Genomic DNA, 16,605 nt, shown 5'->3' on the forward strand with positions numbered 1-16,605 from the left:
ACTGTGACGGAGGTCACGGGAACATCACTGACTTGGAACACGGTGTTGAGGAGGATCTGGTTGATGGGAAACACCACGATCTCTGTGACATTCTGCCACTCGTCCTGATACTGCACAGTCTGGAAGACGGGACAGAGCAGCGGCCGTGGCTTGCAGTAAAGGGTAGCAGATAGAGGCACAAGCACCGCAAGGTAGATCATAACCTCAGACTTGGAGTATGAGGCTAATATTTGCCTGGATCTTTCACGTTTTCTTTACCTTTGTACTGTGAAACAAAGTTTAGTATGAACCTAATCATACATTGAATTTTCCACAGCCTTTTCGGCAAGCTTGTAATGACGGTACTCGGGCTTGAGTTCCCACATATTCTTGTGAGGATTCTTAACATTATAGTTACATAGGTCTTTCAGGATCTCCTTTAGATATGTGATTGGTTGTCGGGTAATCTTGTGGAGATCCTTAATATTGTAATACTGATGCTTTTCAAATGCAGCAAACAACAACTCCATGACCTTATCTTTATCATCACGAATCGTCTTGCCTTCTGCCTTCTTCTTCTGCTCTAAATAAACATTATGTTTATGGTGTGAAATAGGCTTATAGCCGTTGAGGGGTCTGTCAATAAGCTTTACCGTATGAAGAGACTGGGCAGCTTTCTTCACAGCTTCCCTTTTCTGATTGATATAGTAGTCGTCCACTACAGGCTGACATTCTAGTTTGTGGATGACTTGTCCCTCAAAGGACAATTGCTGTGTCTCGGAAACTGCAGCATCCGAGCTGCTGCTGCCGAGATCTGGTTCAGAAAGAACTCCGAGTGTCATTTCTTTTAAACTATGAGAAATTACCTTGTGCTCCCGAGGAATTTTCCCGTCCTTCAAGGTGTGTTCACTAGATTTAAAGGTTATTGTCGGAGGTTTACCAGGCACCTTGGTAATCTTAAGCTTTCCAACGTCATGGCCAGCACAGTCTGCCCATTTGTCCCCCAAATATTTAGGTACCTTGACCAGCCACAGCCCACGGCTGCAATTCGTAATATCCAAGTCCATCTTAGACTGTTGGCTCATGATGGAAAACACGAGAATATATAGTTACTTGACCTCTTTATAAAACGTCTTTCCGACACGTGCTAGTGTTTCAGAAAATATCTCTAATAGGGCTGGTGAAGTTTGTCGATGTGGTGGTTGTTGTTGAATACACCTGGTGATTGGTGGTTGGGAGTGGTGTTGGTAAGGGAACACAGGTGATGGAGAGAGTGACTGCAGTGGTGGTACTGCTTGTGACCAACCTTGTAGTCTGTGAGCTAAATGAGTAATGAGCTAACCCGTTGTGGCCACCGGGGGGTTATGTAGCAGCTATCTCAGGTGACTGATGTTGCTGGATGATGGAACTTGTTTATTTGGTCATTTCTCGATGCCGATAAATATTCAAATTGCTAAGAACATTAGAATAAAGTTGACAATACGAGGCATGTATGTTTATACATGTGCATGAGTAGACTGTTTATGAATATGAATCAAAATATTTTTAACAAGTTAAAATATACGTTTTCTGATATAAATTCACTAGAACACGCCCAGCGTAGGATAACAAAGTTAATCCTGCAAATTAGAAACTTGTCATATGAAGAAAGATTAACTAAGTAGTACAAATTTGCATTCTCTAGAACGGCCAAGAATTCGGAGTGACTTAGTAGAGGTGTGCAAGTGGATGGATGGACACATCAAACGGGATATTAATAGGGTATTAGGAACATAAGAATGAAGGTAACTGCAGAAGGCCTATTGGCCCATACGAGAATAACAAAGTTAATCCTGCATATGAGAAACTTGTCATATGAAGAAAGATTGACTAAGTAGTACTAATTTGCATTCTCTAGAAAGGCCAAGAATTCGGAGTGACTTAGTAGAGGTGTGCAAGTGGATGGATGGACACATCAAACGGGATATTAATAGGGAATTAGGAACAAGAATGAAGGTAACTGCAGAAAGCCTATTGGCCCATACGAGGCAGCACCTATTTATATCTTCCCAATCCCATCAATATATAAGTCCAACGCATACTTGAAACAATCAAGGGATCCTACTTCTATCAAGATATGCGATAATTGGTTCCACAAATCAACAACCATGTTACCGAACCACTATTTTCCCAGGTATTTCCTAAATCTAAACGTAGGAAAATAAGAATAAACGTAACTGCAGATTTCCTACTGGCCCCACACAAGAAAGCTGCTATTTATAACCACCTAATCTCATTCATATATGTCTAAGAACATAAGAATAAAGGTAAGTGTTGAGATTGCGAAGTCGGATTGCGAAAGGGATCTGGGAGTTATGATTAGTAAGAATTTAAAACAAAAAGATCAATGCCTGAATGTTCGTAATAAGGCAAATAGGACACTAGGGTTTATTAATCGAAGCGTAATTAACAAGACACCTGGTGTGGTTCCTCAGCTATATCTTGCTCTGGTTAGGCCCCATTTAGATTATACAGTTGAGTTTTGGTCGCCATACTATAGAATGGATATAAATTCACTTGAACGTGTCCAGCATAGAATGACTAAGTTAATTCCCCAAATTAGAAATCTTTCATATGAAGAAAGATTAACAAAGCTTAACTTGCATCACTGGAAAGGCGAAGAGTTAGGTGATACATGATAGAGGTTTACAAGTGGGTGAATGGACAAAACAAAGGGGATATTAATAGGGTATTAAAAGTATCAACACAAGACAGAACACGAAACAATGGTTATAAATTGGATAAGTTTAGATTTAGAAAAGACTTGGGTAAATACTGGTTCAGTAACAGGGTTGTTGATTTGTGAAACCAATTGCCGCGTAACATTGTGGAGGTGGGGTCCCTCGATTGTTTCAAGCGTGGGTTGGACATGTATATGAGTGGGATTGGGTGGTTATAAGTAGGAGCTGCCTCGTATGGGCCAACAGGCCTTCTGCAGTTGCCTTTGTTCTTATGTTCCTATCCTTAGTGGCTTAGCACAAATCAATAGATTAGGCTAGATTGAGCAACATTTAGTTGGGCTCCTGCCTAACTACAGTTAAGGTTTGGCAATAAATTTATATACCATAATAATGAGGAGTAATGGAATAGTGCTATGTATTTTGTTTGGTTTTATATAAAAGACTCTTATTTTGAGTGATGTATATATAATTAGTATGGGGTAATCTCTTCAACTCTGGTATTTGATGAGTATTTATTAATATGTTATTGACCCTAACACGAAAATAATCCACACAATTAATTGATAAATTTACGTGAGTGCTTAGTCTTATGGTTGGATATTAATGTGCGCGTCAACTCCGCGGATTTAAAACCACTATTTTCCATGGATTTAAACACAAAATGACGCACTTAATTAATTTAGAGGTGCATAGCTACACTATGCATTATATTTATTGATAATTTTTATTTATTTCCTTACCTGTATTGAGGTTTGAAACTATTTTTGCTTTTTATTCCCCTTCCCTCGCCGTTTGAAACTCATAATCACAACTGTTAAATAATTTGTTAAAAAAAAGCAGTCATCGCACGTGGTAACTGACGCAATTGCACGGTTATGGATTTCTAGAAAACTTCTGACATTCACCTACTTGAAATTAATGGTTAGTAAAATTAGTTTCTGGTCACAACCAATTTATGTTGTGGTGACAGGGGTTAATAATTTGGGTGTCAGGATTCCCAACATATAACACGGCAATCGAAACTAAACTGCATGATGTTAATGGGGCCTAACCAGAGCAGGATATAACTGAAGAATAACACAAGGTGTTTTATTACTAATGCTTTGATAAATAAAGCCCAGTGTCCTATTTGCCTTATTTCGTCAACAGATCACTGTAAGCAGCGATTTTCCATTTTTCTTATATTCTTAGTCAAAACATTGATCTAAAATAGGTTAAGCAAGAAGAAGTTCTGTATAAGTATTTATTTTTATGATATCTATACAATGAACACGTGATTTTGATACATTGAATCTGTGATATATTCAAGGTGTCATAAAAGTAAGTTAAAGGCGATGCTGCTTCTATGGTGGTGACAGTGTCGACGTTCATCACCATCAGGGGCTTAGTCACCTCCACCACCTTCACCTCAATCATTACCAGCTGCAGGGCTGGTGCCGTCACCGTCTGGACTGTGACGGAGGTCACGGGAACATCACTGACTTGGAACACGGTGTTGAGGAGGATCTGGTTGATGGGAAACACCACGATCTCTGTGACATTCTGCCACTCGTCCTGATACTGCACAGTCTGGAAGACGGGACAGAGCAGCGGCCGTGGCTTGCAGTAAAGGGTAGCAGATAGAGGCACAAGCACCGCAAGGTAGATCATAACCTCAGACTTGGAGTATGAGGCTAATATTTGCCTGGATCTTTCACGTTTTCTTTACCTTTGTACTGTGAAACAAAGTTTAGTATGAACCTAATCATACATTGAATTTTCCACAGCCTTTTCGGCAAGCTTGTAATGACGGTACTCGGGCTTGAGTTCCCACATATTCTTGTGAGGATTCTTAACATTATAGTTACATAGGTCTTTCAGGATCTCCTTTAGATATGTGATTGGTTGTCGGGTAATCTTGTGGAGATCCTTAATATTGTAATACTGATGCTTTTCAAATGCAGCAAACAACAACTCCATGACCTTATCTTTATCATCACGAATCGTCTTGCCTTCTGCCTTCTTCTTCTGCTCTAAATAAACATTATGTTTATGGTGTGAAATAGGCTTATAGCCGTTGAGGGGTCTGTCAATAAGCTTTACCGTATGAAGAGACTGGGCAGCTTTCTTCACAGCTTCCCTTTTCTGATTGATATAGTAGTAGTCCACTACAGGCTGACATTCTAGTTTGTGGATGACTTGTCCCTCAAAGGACAATTGCTGTGTCTCGGAAACTGCAGCATCCGAGCTGCTGCTGCCGAGATCTGGTTCAGAAAGAACTCCGAGTGTCATTTCTTTTAAACTATGAGAAATTACCTTGTGCTCCCGAGGAATTTTCCCGTCCTTCAAGGTGTGTTCACTAGATTTAAAGGTTATTGTCGGAGGTTTACCAGGCACCTTGGTAATCTTAAGCTTTCCAACGTCATGGCCAGCACAGTCTGCCCATTTGTCCCCCAAATATTTAGGTACCTTGACCAGCCACAGCCCACGGCTGCAATTCGTAATATCCAAGTCCATCTTAGACTGTTGGCTCATGATGGAAAACACGAGAATATATAGTTACTTGACCTCTTTATAAAACGTCTTTCCGACACGTGCTAGTGTTTCAGAAAATATCTCTAATAGGGCTGGTGAAGTTTGTCGATGTGGTGGTTGTTTTTGAATACACCTGGTGATTGGTGGTTGGGAGTGGTGTTGGTAAGGGAACACAGGTGATGGAGAGAGTGACTGCAGTGGTGGTACTGCTTGTGACCAACCTTGTAGTCTGTGAGCTAAATGAGTAATGAGCTAACCCGTTGTGGCCACCGGGGGGTTATGTAGCAGCTATCTCAGGTGACTGATGTTGCTGGATGATGGAACTTGTTTATTTGGTCATTTCTCGATGCCGATAAATATTCAAATTGCTAAGAACATTAGAATAAAGTTAAACTGACAATACGAGGCATGTATGTTTATACATGTGCTTGAGTAGACTGTTTATGAATATGAATCAAAATATTTTTAACAAGTTAAAATATACGTTTTCTGATATAAATTCACTAGAACACGCCCAGCGTAGGATAACAAAGTTAATCCTGCAAATTAGAAACTTGTCATATGAAGAAAGATTAACTAAGTAGTACAAATTTGCATTCTCTAGAACGGCCAAGAATTCGGAGTGACTTAGTAGAGGTGTGCAAGTGGATGGATGGACACATCAAACGGGATATTAATAGGGTATTAGGAACATAAGAATGAAGGTAACTGCAGAAGGCCTATTGGCCCATACGAGAATAACAAAGTTAATCCTGCATATGAGAAACTTGTCATATGAAGAAAGATTGACTAAGTAGTACTAATTTGCATTCTCTAGAAAGGCCAAGAATTCGGAGTGACTTAGTAGAGGTGTGCAAGTGGATGGATGGACACATCAAACGGGATATTAATAGGGAATTAGGAACAAGAATGAAGGTAACTGCAGAAAGCCTATTGGCCCATACGAGGCAGCACCTATTTATATCTTCCCAATCCCATCAATATATAAGTCCAACGCATACTTGAAACAATCAAGGGATCCTACTTCTATCAAGATATGCGATAATTGGTTCCACAAATCAACAACCATGTTACCGAACCACTATTTTCCCAGGTATTTCCTAAATCTAAACGTAGGAAAATAAGAATAAACGTAACTGCAGATTTCCTACTGGCCCCACACAAGAAAGCTGCTATTTATAACCACCTAATCTCATTCATATATGTCTAAGAACATAAGAATAAAGGTAAGTGTTGAGATTGCGAAGTCGGATTGCGAAAGGGATCTGGGAGTTATGATTAGTAAGAATTTAAAACAAAAAGATCAATGCCTGAATGTTCGTAATAAGGCAAATAGGACACTAGGGTTTATTAATCGAAGCGTAATTAACAAGACACCTGGTGTGGTTCCTCAGCTATATCTTGCTCTGGTTAGGCCCCATTTAGATTATACAGTTGAGTTTTGGTCGCCATACTATAGAATGGATATAAATTCATTTGAACGTGTCCAGCATAGAATGACTAAGTTAATTCCCCAAATTAGAAATCTTTCATATGAAGAAAGATTAACAAAGCTTAACTTGCATCACTGGAAAGGCGAAGAGTTAGGTGTGACATGATAGAGGTTTACAAGTGGGTGAATGGACAAAACAAAGGGGATATTAATAGGGTATTAAAAGTATCAACACAAGACAGAACACGAAACAATGGTTATAAATTGGATAAGTTTAGATTTAGAAAAGACTTGGGTAAATACTGGTTCAGTAACAGGGTTGTTGATTTGTGAAACCAATTGCCGCGTAACATTGTGGAGGTGGGGTCCCTCGATTGTTTCAAGCGTGGGTTGGACATGTATATGAGTGGGATTGGGTGGTTATAAATAGGAGCTGCCTCGTATGGGCCAACAGGCCTTCTGCAGTTGCCTTTGTTCTTATGTTCTTATGTTCCTATCCTTAGTGGCTTAGCACAAATCAATAGATTAGGCTAGATTGAGCAACATTTAGTTGGGCTCCTGCCTAACTACAGTTAAGGTTTGGCAATAAATTTATATACCATAATAATAGCGGAATAAACTGGTTGAACAAAACAGGGAATAGTGAAGCAGAAGATTTTCTAGAATTATTTGACGATTGCTTTCTTACGCAACACATTAAGGAAACCAACACGGGAAAATAATATTTTAGATTTAGTGTTAACTAACAGGGAAACGCAAATTAATGACATCGAAATAGGGAGTGAGCTAGGGAGCAGTGATCACAAAGAAATCAGATTTAGCATAGAATGGAATAGACCAGTAGGAGAAAATTCTGTTAAAGTGCCAGATTTTCGAAAAGCTGATTTTAATAGCCTAAGAAATTTTTTGGGTCAAATTGATTGGAAAGGCTTGGGTATGGGGTGTGGGCCGGTCTTGGAGCGAGACATGAACCCAGCGATAGGTGACTTAAATGGGGATTTCGATGTGGATTCAATATATAACTTATTTAAGAATATTCTAAACAAAGCACAGGAACGTAGTATACCATACAAATTGAATAGATCGTATACTAATGACCCAAAGTGGATAACAAAGACTTTGAAGAACCTTATAGGTAAAAAGAGAGCTTGGTACAAAAGGATTAAAAATGGGGAGGTCACTTTAGAACAGGAATTCGTACAACTGGTTAGAAATGTTAAAAAAGAGATAAGGAAAGCAAAAAGAAACTATGAAGTTCGCATAGCAGGGCAAGCAAAGACAAATCCTAAAGGGTTTTTTCAGTTATATCGTACTAAGACTAGGGAAAGGATAGGTCCATTAAAAACTGAGACAGGTCAAATAACAGATAGTGATGAAGAGATGAGTAGTATTTTTAATAAATATTTTGTATCTGTATTTACTAAAGAGGAACTTAACAATATGCCTTCAGCCGAACAAGTCTATGTGGGTGGGGACGAGGACAGGTTGACGAGTTTAGCAGTTACCAGGGAGGATGTTCTTAAACAAATAGTAAAACTCAAACCAAACAAATCCCCAGGGCCGGATGAAGTGTTTGCTAGGGTGCTTAAAGAATGCAAAGAGGAGCTTTGTGACCCACTGTCAACCATATTTAATAAATCAATAGAGTCAGGCAGAGTGCCAGAGTTTTGGAAAGTTGCTAATGTGATACCAGTTTTTAAGAAAGGAGATAGATCACTTGCGTCTAACTATCGACCAATTAGCCTAACGTCTATTGTGGGAAAGTTACTCGAATCTATAATAGCAAATAAAATTCGTCTTCATCTTGAAAAACATAAATTAATAATTGAGTCGCAACATGGTTTTATAAATGGCCGTTCATGTTTAACAAATTTGTTATCTTTTTATTCTAGCATTGTTGAGGCAGTTGATAGTGGTAAGGATTGCGATGTTGTATACCTTGACTTTAGCAAAGCTTTTGATACAGTGCCACATGAAAGACTGATTAAAAAAATAGAGTCTCATGGTATTGGGGGTGCTGTATTAAGCTGGATTAGGGCATGGCTATACCAAAGGAAACAGAGAGTTAGTATAAATGGAATCAAGTCAGAGTGGGAAAATGTTGTAAGTGGAGTGCCTCAAGGCTCTGTCCTGGGACCTCTGTTGTTTATAATATATATAAATGATTTAGATTCAGGTTTGAGTAGCAACATTTGCAAATTTGCCGATGATACGAAAATCGGTAGGGAAATTAATTCGGAGGAGGACTCACTATCACTTCAAGTTGATCTAGATAGGGTTTTGAAATGGTCAAAGGATTGGCAGATGCAGTTTAATGCTGATAAATGTAAAGTTCTGAGGTTAGGTAATGATGATAGAGTTACAAGATACGAGCTAGATGGTGTTGTGATTGCGAAGTCGGATTGCGAAAGGGATCTGGGAGTTATGATTAGTAAGAATTTAAAACAAAAGGATCAATGCATAAATGTTCGTAATAAGGCAAATCGGACACTTGGATTTATTAATCGCAGCGTTAGTAACAAGACACCTGGTGTGGTTCTCAAGCTATATCTTGCTCTAGTTAGGCCCCATTTAGATTATGCAGTTCAGTTTTGGTCGCCATATTATAGAATGGATATAAATTCACTTGAACGTGTCCAGCGTAGGATGACTAAGTTAATTCCCCAAATTAGAAATCTTTCATATGAAGAAAGATTAACAAAGCTTAAGTTGCATTCACTGGAAAGGCGAAGAGTTAGGGGTGACATGATAGAGGTTTACAAGTGGATGAATGGACATAACCGGGGGGATATTAATAGGGTATTAAAAGTATCAACACAGGACAGAACACGAAACAATGGATATAAATTGGATAAGTTTAGATTTAGGAAAGACTTGGGTAAATACTGGTTCAGTAACAGGGTTGTTGATTTGTGGAACCAATTGCCGCGTAACATTGTGGAGGTGGGGTCCCTCGATTGTTTCAAGCACGGGTTGGACAAGTATATGAGTGGGATTGGGTGGTTATAGAATAGGAGCTGCCTCGTATGGGCCAATAGGCCTTCTGCAGTTACCTTTGTTCTTATGTTCTTATGTTCTTATGAATGGACATAACCGGGGGGATATTAATAGGGTATTAAAAGTATCAACACAGGACAGAACACGAAACAATGGGTATAAATTGGATAAGTTTAGATTTAGGAAAGACTTGGGTAAATACTGGTTCAGTAACAGGGTTGTTGATTTGTGGAACCAATTGCCGCGTAACATTGTGGAGGTGGGGTCCCTCGATTGTTTCAAGCACGGGTTGGACAAGTACATGAGTGGGATTGGGTGGTTATAGAATAGGAGCTGCCTCGTATGGGCCAATAGGCCTTCTGAAGTTACCTTTGTTCTTATGTTCTTATGTTCTTATGATTGATTGATAAAGATTAAGACACCCAAAAGGTGGCACGGGCATGAATAGCCCGTAAGTGGTGGCCCTTTTGAGCCATTACCAGTATCAAGAGCTGATACTGGAGATTTGTGGAGGTGCAACTGCACCCTGCGTGACGGGAGATGTCTCCCGTAATTATTAATTTTTTTTCTTTTTTCTTTTTTTTTTCCCCCAGTATTCTGAGTTTGCATTTAACCATCAAGCTGTTATCGTGGGGGAGGATACTGCTTCACAGTCTTTATGAGGGTGTCCAGCTGCTGGACACCTTTGTTGACCAGGAGAGTGGCTGTGTTGATGGCTTCAGGGTGGCCACTGCATGATTCAGGAACTCTTAAAGCTCTTCTAAGGTCATTGGTTGCTTCACATTCCAGAAGATAGTGAAGTAAGAACATAAGAACATAAGAACAAAGGTAACTGCAGAAGGCCTATTGGCCCATACGAGGCAGCTCCTATTCTATAACCACCCAATCCCACTCATATACTTGTCCAACCCGTGCTTGAAACAATCGAGGGACCCCACCTCCACAATGTTACGCGGCAATTGGTTCCACAAATCAACAACCCTGTTACTGAACCAGTATTTACCCAAGTCTTTCCTAAATCTAAACTTATCCAATTTATATCCATTGTTTCGTGTTCTGTCCTGTGTTGATACTTTTAATACCCTATTAATATCCCCCCGGTTATGTCCATTCATCCACTTGTAAACCTCTATCATATCACCCCTAACTCTTCGCCTTTCCAGTGAATGCAACTTAAGCTTTGTTAATCTTTCTTCATATGAAAGATTTCTAATTTGGGGAATTAACTTAGTCATCCTACGCTGGACACGTTCAAGTGAATTTATATCCATTCTATAATATGGCGACCAAAACTGAACTGCATAATCTAAATGGGGCCTAACTAGAGCAAGATATAGCTTGAGAACCACACCAGGTGTCTTGTTACTAACGCTGCGATTAATAAATCCAAGTGTCCGATTTGCCTTATTACGAACATTTATGCATTGATCCTTTTGTTTTAAATTCTTACTAATCATAACTCCCAGATCCCTTTCGCAATCCGACTTCGCAATCACAACACCATCTAGCTCGTATCTTGTAACTCTATCATCATTACCTAACCTCAGAACTTTACATTTATCAGCATTAAACTGCATCTGCCAATCCTTTGACCATTTCAAAACCCTATCTAGATCAACTTGAAGTGATAGTGAGTCCTCCTCCGAATTAATTTCCCTACCGATTTTCGTATCATCGGCAAATTTGCAAATGTTGCTACTCAAACCTGAATCTAAATCATTTATATATATTATAAACAACAGAGGTCCCAGGACAGAGCCTTGAGGCACTCCACTTACAACATTTTCCCAGTCTGACTTCATTCCATTTATACTAACTCGCTGTTTCCTTTGGTATAGCCATGCCCTAATCCAGCTTAATATAGCACCCCCAATACCATGAGACTCTATTTTTTTAATCAGTCTTTCATGTGGCACTGTATCAAAAGCTTTGCTAAAGTCAAGGTATACAACATCGCAATCCTTACCACTATCAACTGCCTCAACAAAGCTAGAATAAAAAGATAACAAATTTGTTAAACATGAACGGCCATTTATAAAACCATGTTGCGACTCAATTATTAATTTATGTTTTTCAAGATGAAGACGAATTTTATTTGCTATTATAGATTCGAGTAACTTTCCCACAATAGACGTTAGGCTAATTGGTCGATAGTTAGACGCAAGTGATCTATCTCCTTTCTTAAAAACTGGTATCACATTAGCAACTTTCCAAAACTCTGGCACTCTGCCTGACTCTATTGATTTATTAAATATGGTTGACAGTGGGTCACAAAGCTCCTCTTTGCATTCTTTAAGCACCCTAGCAAACACTTCATCCGGCCCTGGGGATTTGTTTGGTTTGAGTTTTACTATTTGTTTAAGAACATCCTCCCTGGTAACTGCTAAACTCGTCAACCTGTCCTCGTCCCCACCCACATAGACTTGTTCGGCTGAAGGCATATTGTTAAGTTCCTCTTTAAGAACATAAGAACATAAGAACATAAGAACAAAGGTAACTGCAGAAGGCCTATTGGCCCATACGAGGCAGCTCCTATTCTATAACCACCCAATCCCACTCATATACTTGTCCAACCCGTGCTTGAAACAATCGAGGGACCCCACCTCCACAATGTTACGCGGCAATTGGTTCCACAAATCAACAACCCTGTTACTGAACCAGTATTTACCCAAGTCTTTCCTAAATCTAAACTTATCCAATTTATATCCATTGTTTCGTGTTCTGTCCTGTGTTGATACTTTTAATACCCTATTAATATCCCCCCGGTTATGTCCATTCATCCACTTGTAAACCTCTATCATGTCACCCCTAACTCTTCGCCTTTCCAGTGAATGCAACTTAAGCTTTGTTAATCTTTCTTCATATGAAAGATTTCTAATTTGGGGAATTAACTTAGTCATCCTACGCTGGACACGTTCAAGTGAATTTATATCCATTCTATAATATGGCGACCAAAACTGAACTGCATAATCTAAATGGGGCCTAACTAGAGCAAGATATAGCTTGAGAACCACACCAGGTGTCTTGTTACTAACGCTGCGATTAATAAATCCAAGTGTCCGATTTGCCTTATTACGAACATTTATGCATTGATCCTTTTGTTTTAAATTCTTACTAATCATAACTCCCAGATCCCTTTCGCAATCCGACTTCGCAATCACAACACCATCTAGCTCGTATCTTGTAACTCTATCATCATTACCTAACCTCAGAACTTTACATTTATCAGCATTAAACTGCATCTGCCAATCCTTTGACCATTTCAAAACCCTATCTAGATCAACTTGAAGTGATAGTGAGTCCTCCTCCGAATTAATTTCCCTACCGATTTTCGTATCATCGGCAAATTTGCAAATGTTGCTACTCAAACCTGAATCTAAATCATTTATATATATTATAAACAACAGAGGTCCCAGGACAGAGCCTTGAGGCACTCCACTTACAACATTTTCCCACTCTGACTTGATTCCATTTATACTAACTCTCTGTTTCCTTTGGTATAGCCATGCCCTAATCCAGCTTAATATAGCACCCCCAATACCATGAGACTCTATTTTTTTTTTAATCAGTCTTTCATGTGGCACTGTATCAAAAGCTTTGCTAAAGTCAAGGTATACAACATCGCAATCCTTACCACTATCAACTGCCTCAACAATGCTAGAATAAAAAGATAACAAATTTGTTAAACATGAACGGCCATTTATAAAACCATGTTGCGACTCAATTATTAATTTATGTTTTTCAAGATGAAGACGAATTTTATTTGCTATTATAGATTCGAGTAACTTTCCCACAATAGACGTTAGGCTAATTGGTCGATAGTTAGACGCAAGTGATCTATCTCCTTTCCTAAAAACTGGTATCACACTAGCAACCCTCCAAAACTCTGGCACTCTGCCCGACTCCACCGATTTACCAAACATGGTTGTCAGTGGGTCACAAAGCTCCCCCTTGCACTCCCCAAGCACCCTGGCAAACACTTCACCCGGCCCTGGGGACCTGTTTGGTTCGAGCCCCACCATCTGTCTAAGAACATCCTCCCTGGCAACTGCCAAACCCGTCAACCGCTCCTCGTCCCCACCCACATAGACTTGCTCGGCTGAAGGCACATTGTTAAGTTCCTCTTTAGTAAATACAGATACAAAACATTTACCAAAAACACCACTCATCTCTCCATCACCATCCGCTACCTGACCCGTCTCAGCCTTCAATGGACCCATCCCCTCCCCAGTCCCAGCACGATACAACTGAAAAAACCCTCCAGGACCCGTCCCCGCCCGCCCCGCTATGCGAACTTCACAGTTTCTCTTTGCTTTCCCCATCCCTTCTTTAACATTTCCAACCAGTTGCACGAACTCCCGCTCCAAAGTGACCTCCCCACTCTCAATCCCCTTGCACCAAGCTCTCCCCCCACCTATAAGGCTCCTCAAACTCCCTGTTATCCACTCCGGGTCATTAGCGCTCGATCCATTCAATTTGTATGGTACACTACGCTCCTGTGCTCTGCCTAGAATATTCCCAAACAAGTTATACATTGAATCCACATCGAAATCCCCATTTAAGTCACCCATCGCTGGGCTCATGTCCCGCTCCAAGACCGGCCCACACCCCACACCCAAGACCCCCCAATCAATTCGACCCAAGAAATTTCTTAGGCTACTAAAATCAGCCCCTCGAAAATCTGGCACTCCAACAGAACCCTCTCCCACTGGTCCACTCCACTCCACGCCAAATCTGATTTCTCCGTGATCACTGCTCCCCAGCCCACTCCCCATTTCGATGTCACCAATTTGCGTTTCCCTGCTAGTCAACACCAAATCCAAAATATTATTCTCCCGCGTTGGTTCCCCAACGTGTTGCGTAAGAAAGCAATCGCCAACTAATTCCAGAAAATCCTCCGCTTCACCACTCCCTGCCTTGTTCAACCAGCTCACTCCGCCAAAACCAAAGTCACCCACGACACAAACACTGTTAGATCCAGACGCTCCAGATACCCCATCCCACAGATGCCCCGCCCCCACCCTGTCCAAATTTGGTGGCCTATATACTACTCCTATTATAATATTATCAGCTCCTTCGCTCAACTCAATCCAAACAGTTTCCGTGTGCGGCTCTGTTTTGATTCCCTCTTTGAGACTACATTTCAAATTGTCCCCAACATATATGGCTACTCCACCTCCTCGTCCAATACATCTATCTGCGCGAAACAGCTTAAATCCATATACTTGACACTCAGCTAACAGTTCTCTATTTTCCACACTCATCCACGTTTCGGCAAGTGCAACAATATCCATTTTTTCTGTGCAGACAAGAGCACCCAATTCGTCAATTTCATTTCTCAGACCTCCACTGTCAGTGTAATACACCCCAAGTGAATTGTTCCTTTGCGGACCTCCTCTCTCCCCGATCGTCCCGCCAACTCCCCTCTCCCACAAACAAATACCCTTACTACCTCCCTCCTCCAAATCAATTCCCATACCTCCACCCACCAACAGTCCAAACCCAAACAAACACCTCCAACCACTTCTTCCAACGAGCTCGCAACAGCAACAACCCCAGCCCTCGATAGATGCACCCCATCACGAGCACACACCTCACTTCCTCCATAGAAGCGCTCCCAGCTGTCTATGAAAGACACCGCACTTGATTCGCAATATCCCTCCAGCCGGCAATTGACACCAAGTGCCCCCAAATATTTTATTTGGGGGCACCCAAATATTTGGGATATAATAATATTTGGGATATAATAATATTTGGGATATAATAATATTTGGGATATTTACTGTATCTGTATTTAGTAAATACAGATACAAAATATTTATTAAAAATACTACTCATCTCTTCATCACTATCTGTTATTTGACCTGTCTCAGTTTTTAATGGACCTATCCTTTCCCTAGTCTTAGTACGATATAACTGAAAAAACCCTTTAGGATTTGTCTTTGCTTGCCCTGCTATGCGAACTTCATAGTTCCTTTTTGCTTTCCTTATCTCTTTTTTAACATTTCTAACCAGTTGTACGAATTCCTGTTCTAAAGTGACCTCCCCATTTTTAATCCTTTTGTACCAAGCTCTCTTTTTACCTATAAGGTTCTTCAAATTCTTTGTTATCCACTTTGGGTCATTAGTATTCGATCTATTCAATTTGTATGGTATACTACGTTCCTGTGCTTTGTTTAGAATATTCTTAAATAAGTTATATATTGAATCCACATCGAAATCCCCATTTAAGTCACCTATCGCTGGGTTCATGTCTCGCTCCAAGACCGGCCCACACCCCATACCCAAGACTTTCCAATCAATTTGACCCAAAAAATTTCTTAGGCTATTAAAATCAGCTTTTCGAAAATCTGGCACTTTAACAGAATTTTCTCCTACTGGTCTATTCCATTCTATGCTAAATCTGATTTCTTTGTGATCACTGCTCCCTAGCTCACTCCCTATTTCGATGTCATTAATTTGCGTTTCCCTGTTAGTTAACACTAAATCTAAAATATTATTTTCCCGTGTTGGTTCCTTAATGTGTTGCGTAAGAAAGCAATCACAATTAATTTTAGAAAATCTTCTGCTTCACTATTCCCTGTTTTGTTCAACCAGTTTATTCCGCTAAAATTAAAGTCACCCATGACATAAATACTGTTAGATCTAGATGCTCTAGATATTTCATCCCATAGATGCTTTGCTTCCATTTTGTCTAAATTTGGTGGCCTATATATTACTCCTATTATAATATTATTAGCTTTTTCGTTTAATTCAATCCAAATAGTTTCTGTGTGTGGCTCTGTTTTGATTCCCTCTTTGAGACTACATTTCAAATTGTCCCTAACATATATGGCTACTCCACCTCCTCGTCTAATATATCTATCTGTGTGAAATAGTTTAAATCCATATATTTGATATTCAGCTAATAGTTCTCTATTTTCTACATTCATCCACGTTTCGGTAAGTGCAATAATATCTATT

At 39.9% G+C, this 16,605-nt stretch overlaps 2 protein-coding genes across 2 annotated transcripts; both read right to left on the reverse strand.

The window, feature by feature from the left end:
* Positions 1-290: 290 nt before the first annotated feature.
* Positions 291-1,064, reverse strand: LOC138356441 (general transcription factor IIF subunit 2-like). The gene has a single exon (XM_069312592.1). It carries the CDS (start codon positions 1,062-1,064, stop codon positions 291-293), a length of 774 nt encoding a protein of 257 aa, XP_069168693.1.
* Positions 1,065-4,439: 3,375 nt separating this feature from the next.
* Positions 4,440-15,119, reverse strand: LOC138356442 (uncharacterized). The gene is made up of 2 exons (XM_069312593.1): positions 13,559-15,119; positions 4,440-4,711 (listed from the first exon to the last, which is right to left on the reverse strand). Exons 1-2 carry the CDS (start codon positions 15,117-15,119, stop codon positions 4,440-4,442), a joined length of 1,833 nt encoding a protein of 610 aa, XP_069168694.1.
* Between the last annotated feature and the right edge of the window lie 1,486 nt (positions 15,120-16,605).

Source organism: Procambarus clarkii, chromosome 72, assembly GCF_040958095.1.
Source record: "Procambarus clarkii isolate CNS0578487 chromosome 72, FALCON_Pclarkii_2.0, whole genome shotgun sequence".
NCBI lineage: Eukaryota > Metazoa > Arthropoda > Malacostraca > Decapoda > Cambaridae > Procambarus > Procambarus clarkii.

What these genes read in the sequence shown, in the direction of transcription:
- LOC138356442 (XM_069312593.1), bottom strand. Translation starts at nt 15,119, where the DNA reads ATGGGAATTGATTTGGAGGAGGGAGGTAGTAAGGGTATTTGTTTGTGG. An exon ending in CCCACTGACAACCATGTTTG is followed by an intron (nt 4,712 to 13,558) that starts GTAAATCGGTGG and finishes ATGTTTATTTAG; the next exon opens with AGCAGAAGAAGAAGGCAGAA.
- LOC138356441 (XM_069312592.1), bottom strand. Translation starts at nt 1,064, where the DNA reads ATGAGCCAACAGTCTAAGATGGACTTGGATATTACGAATTGCAGCCGT.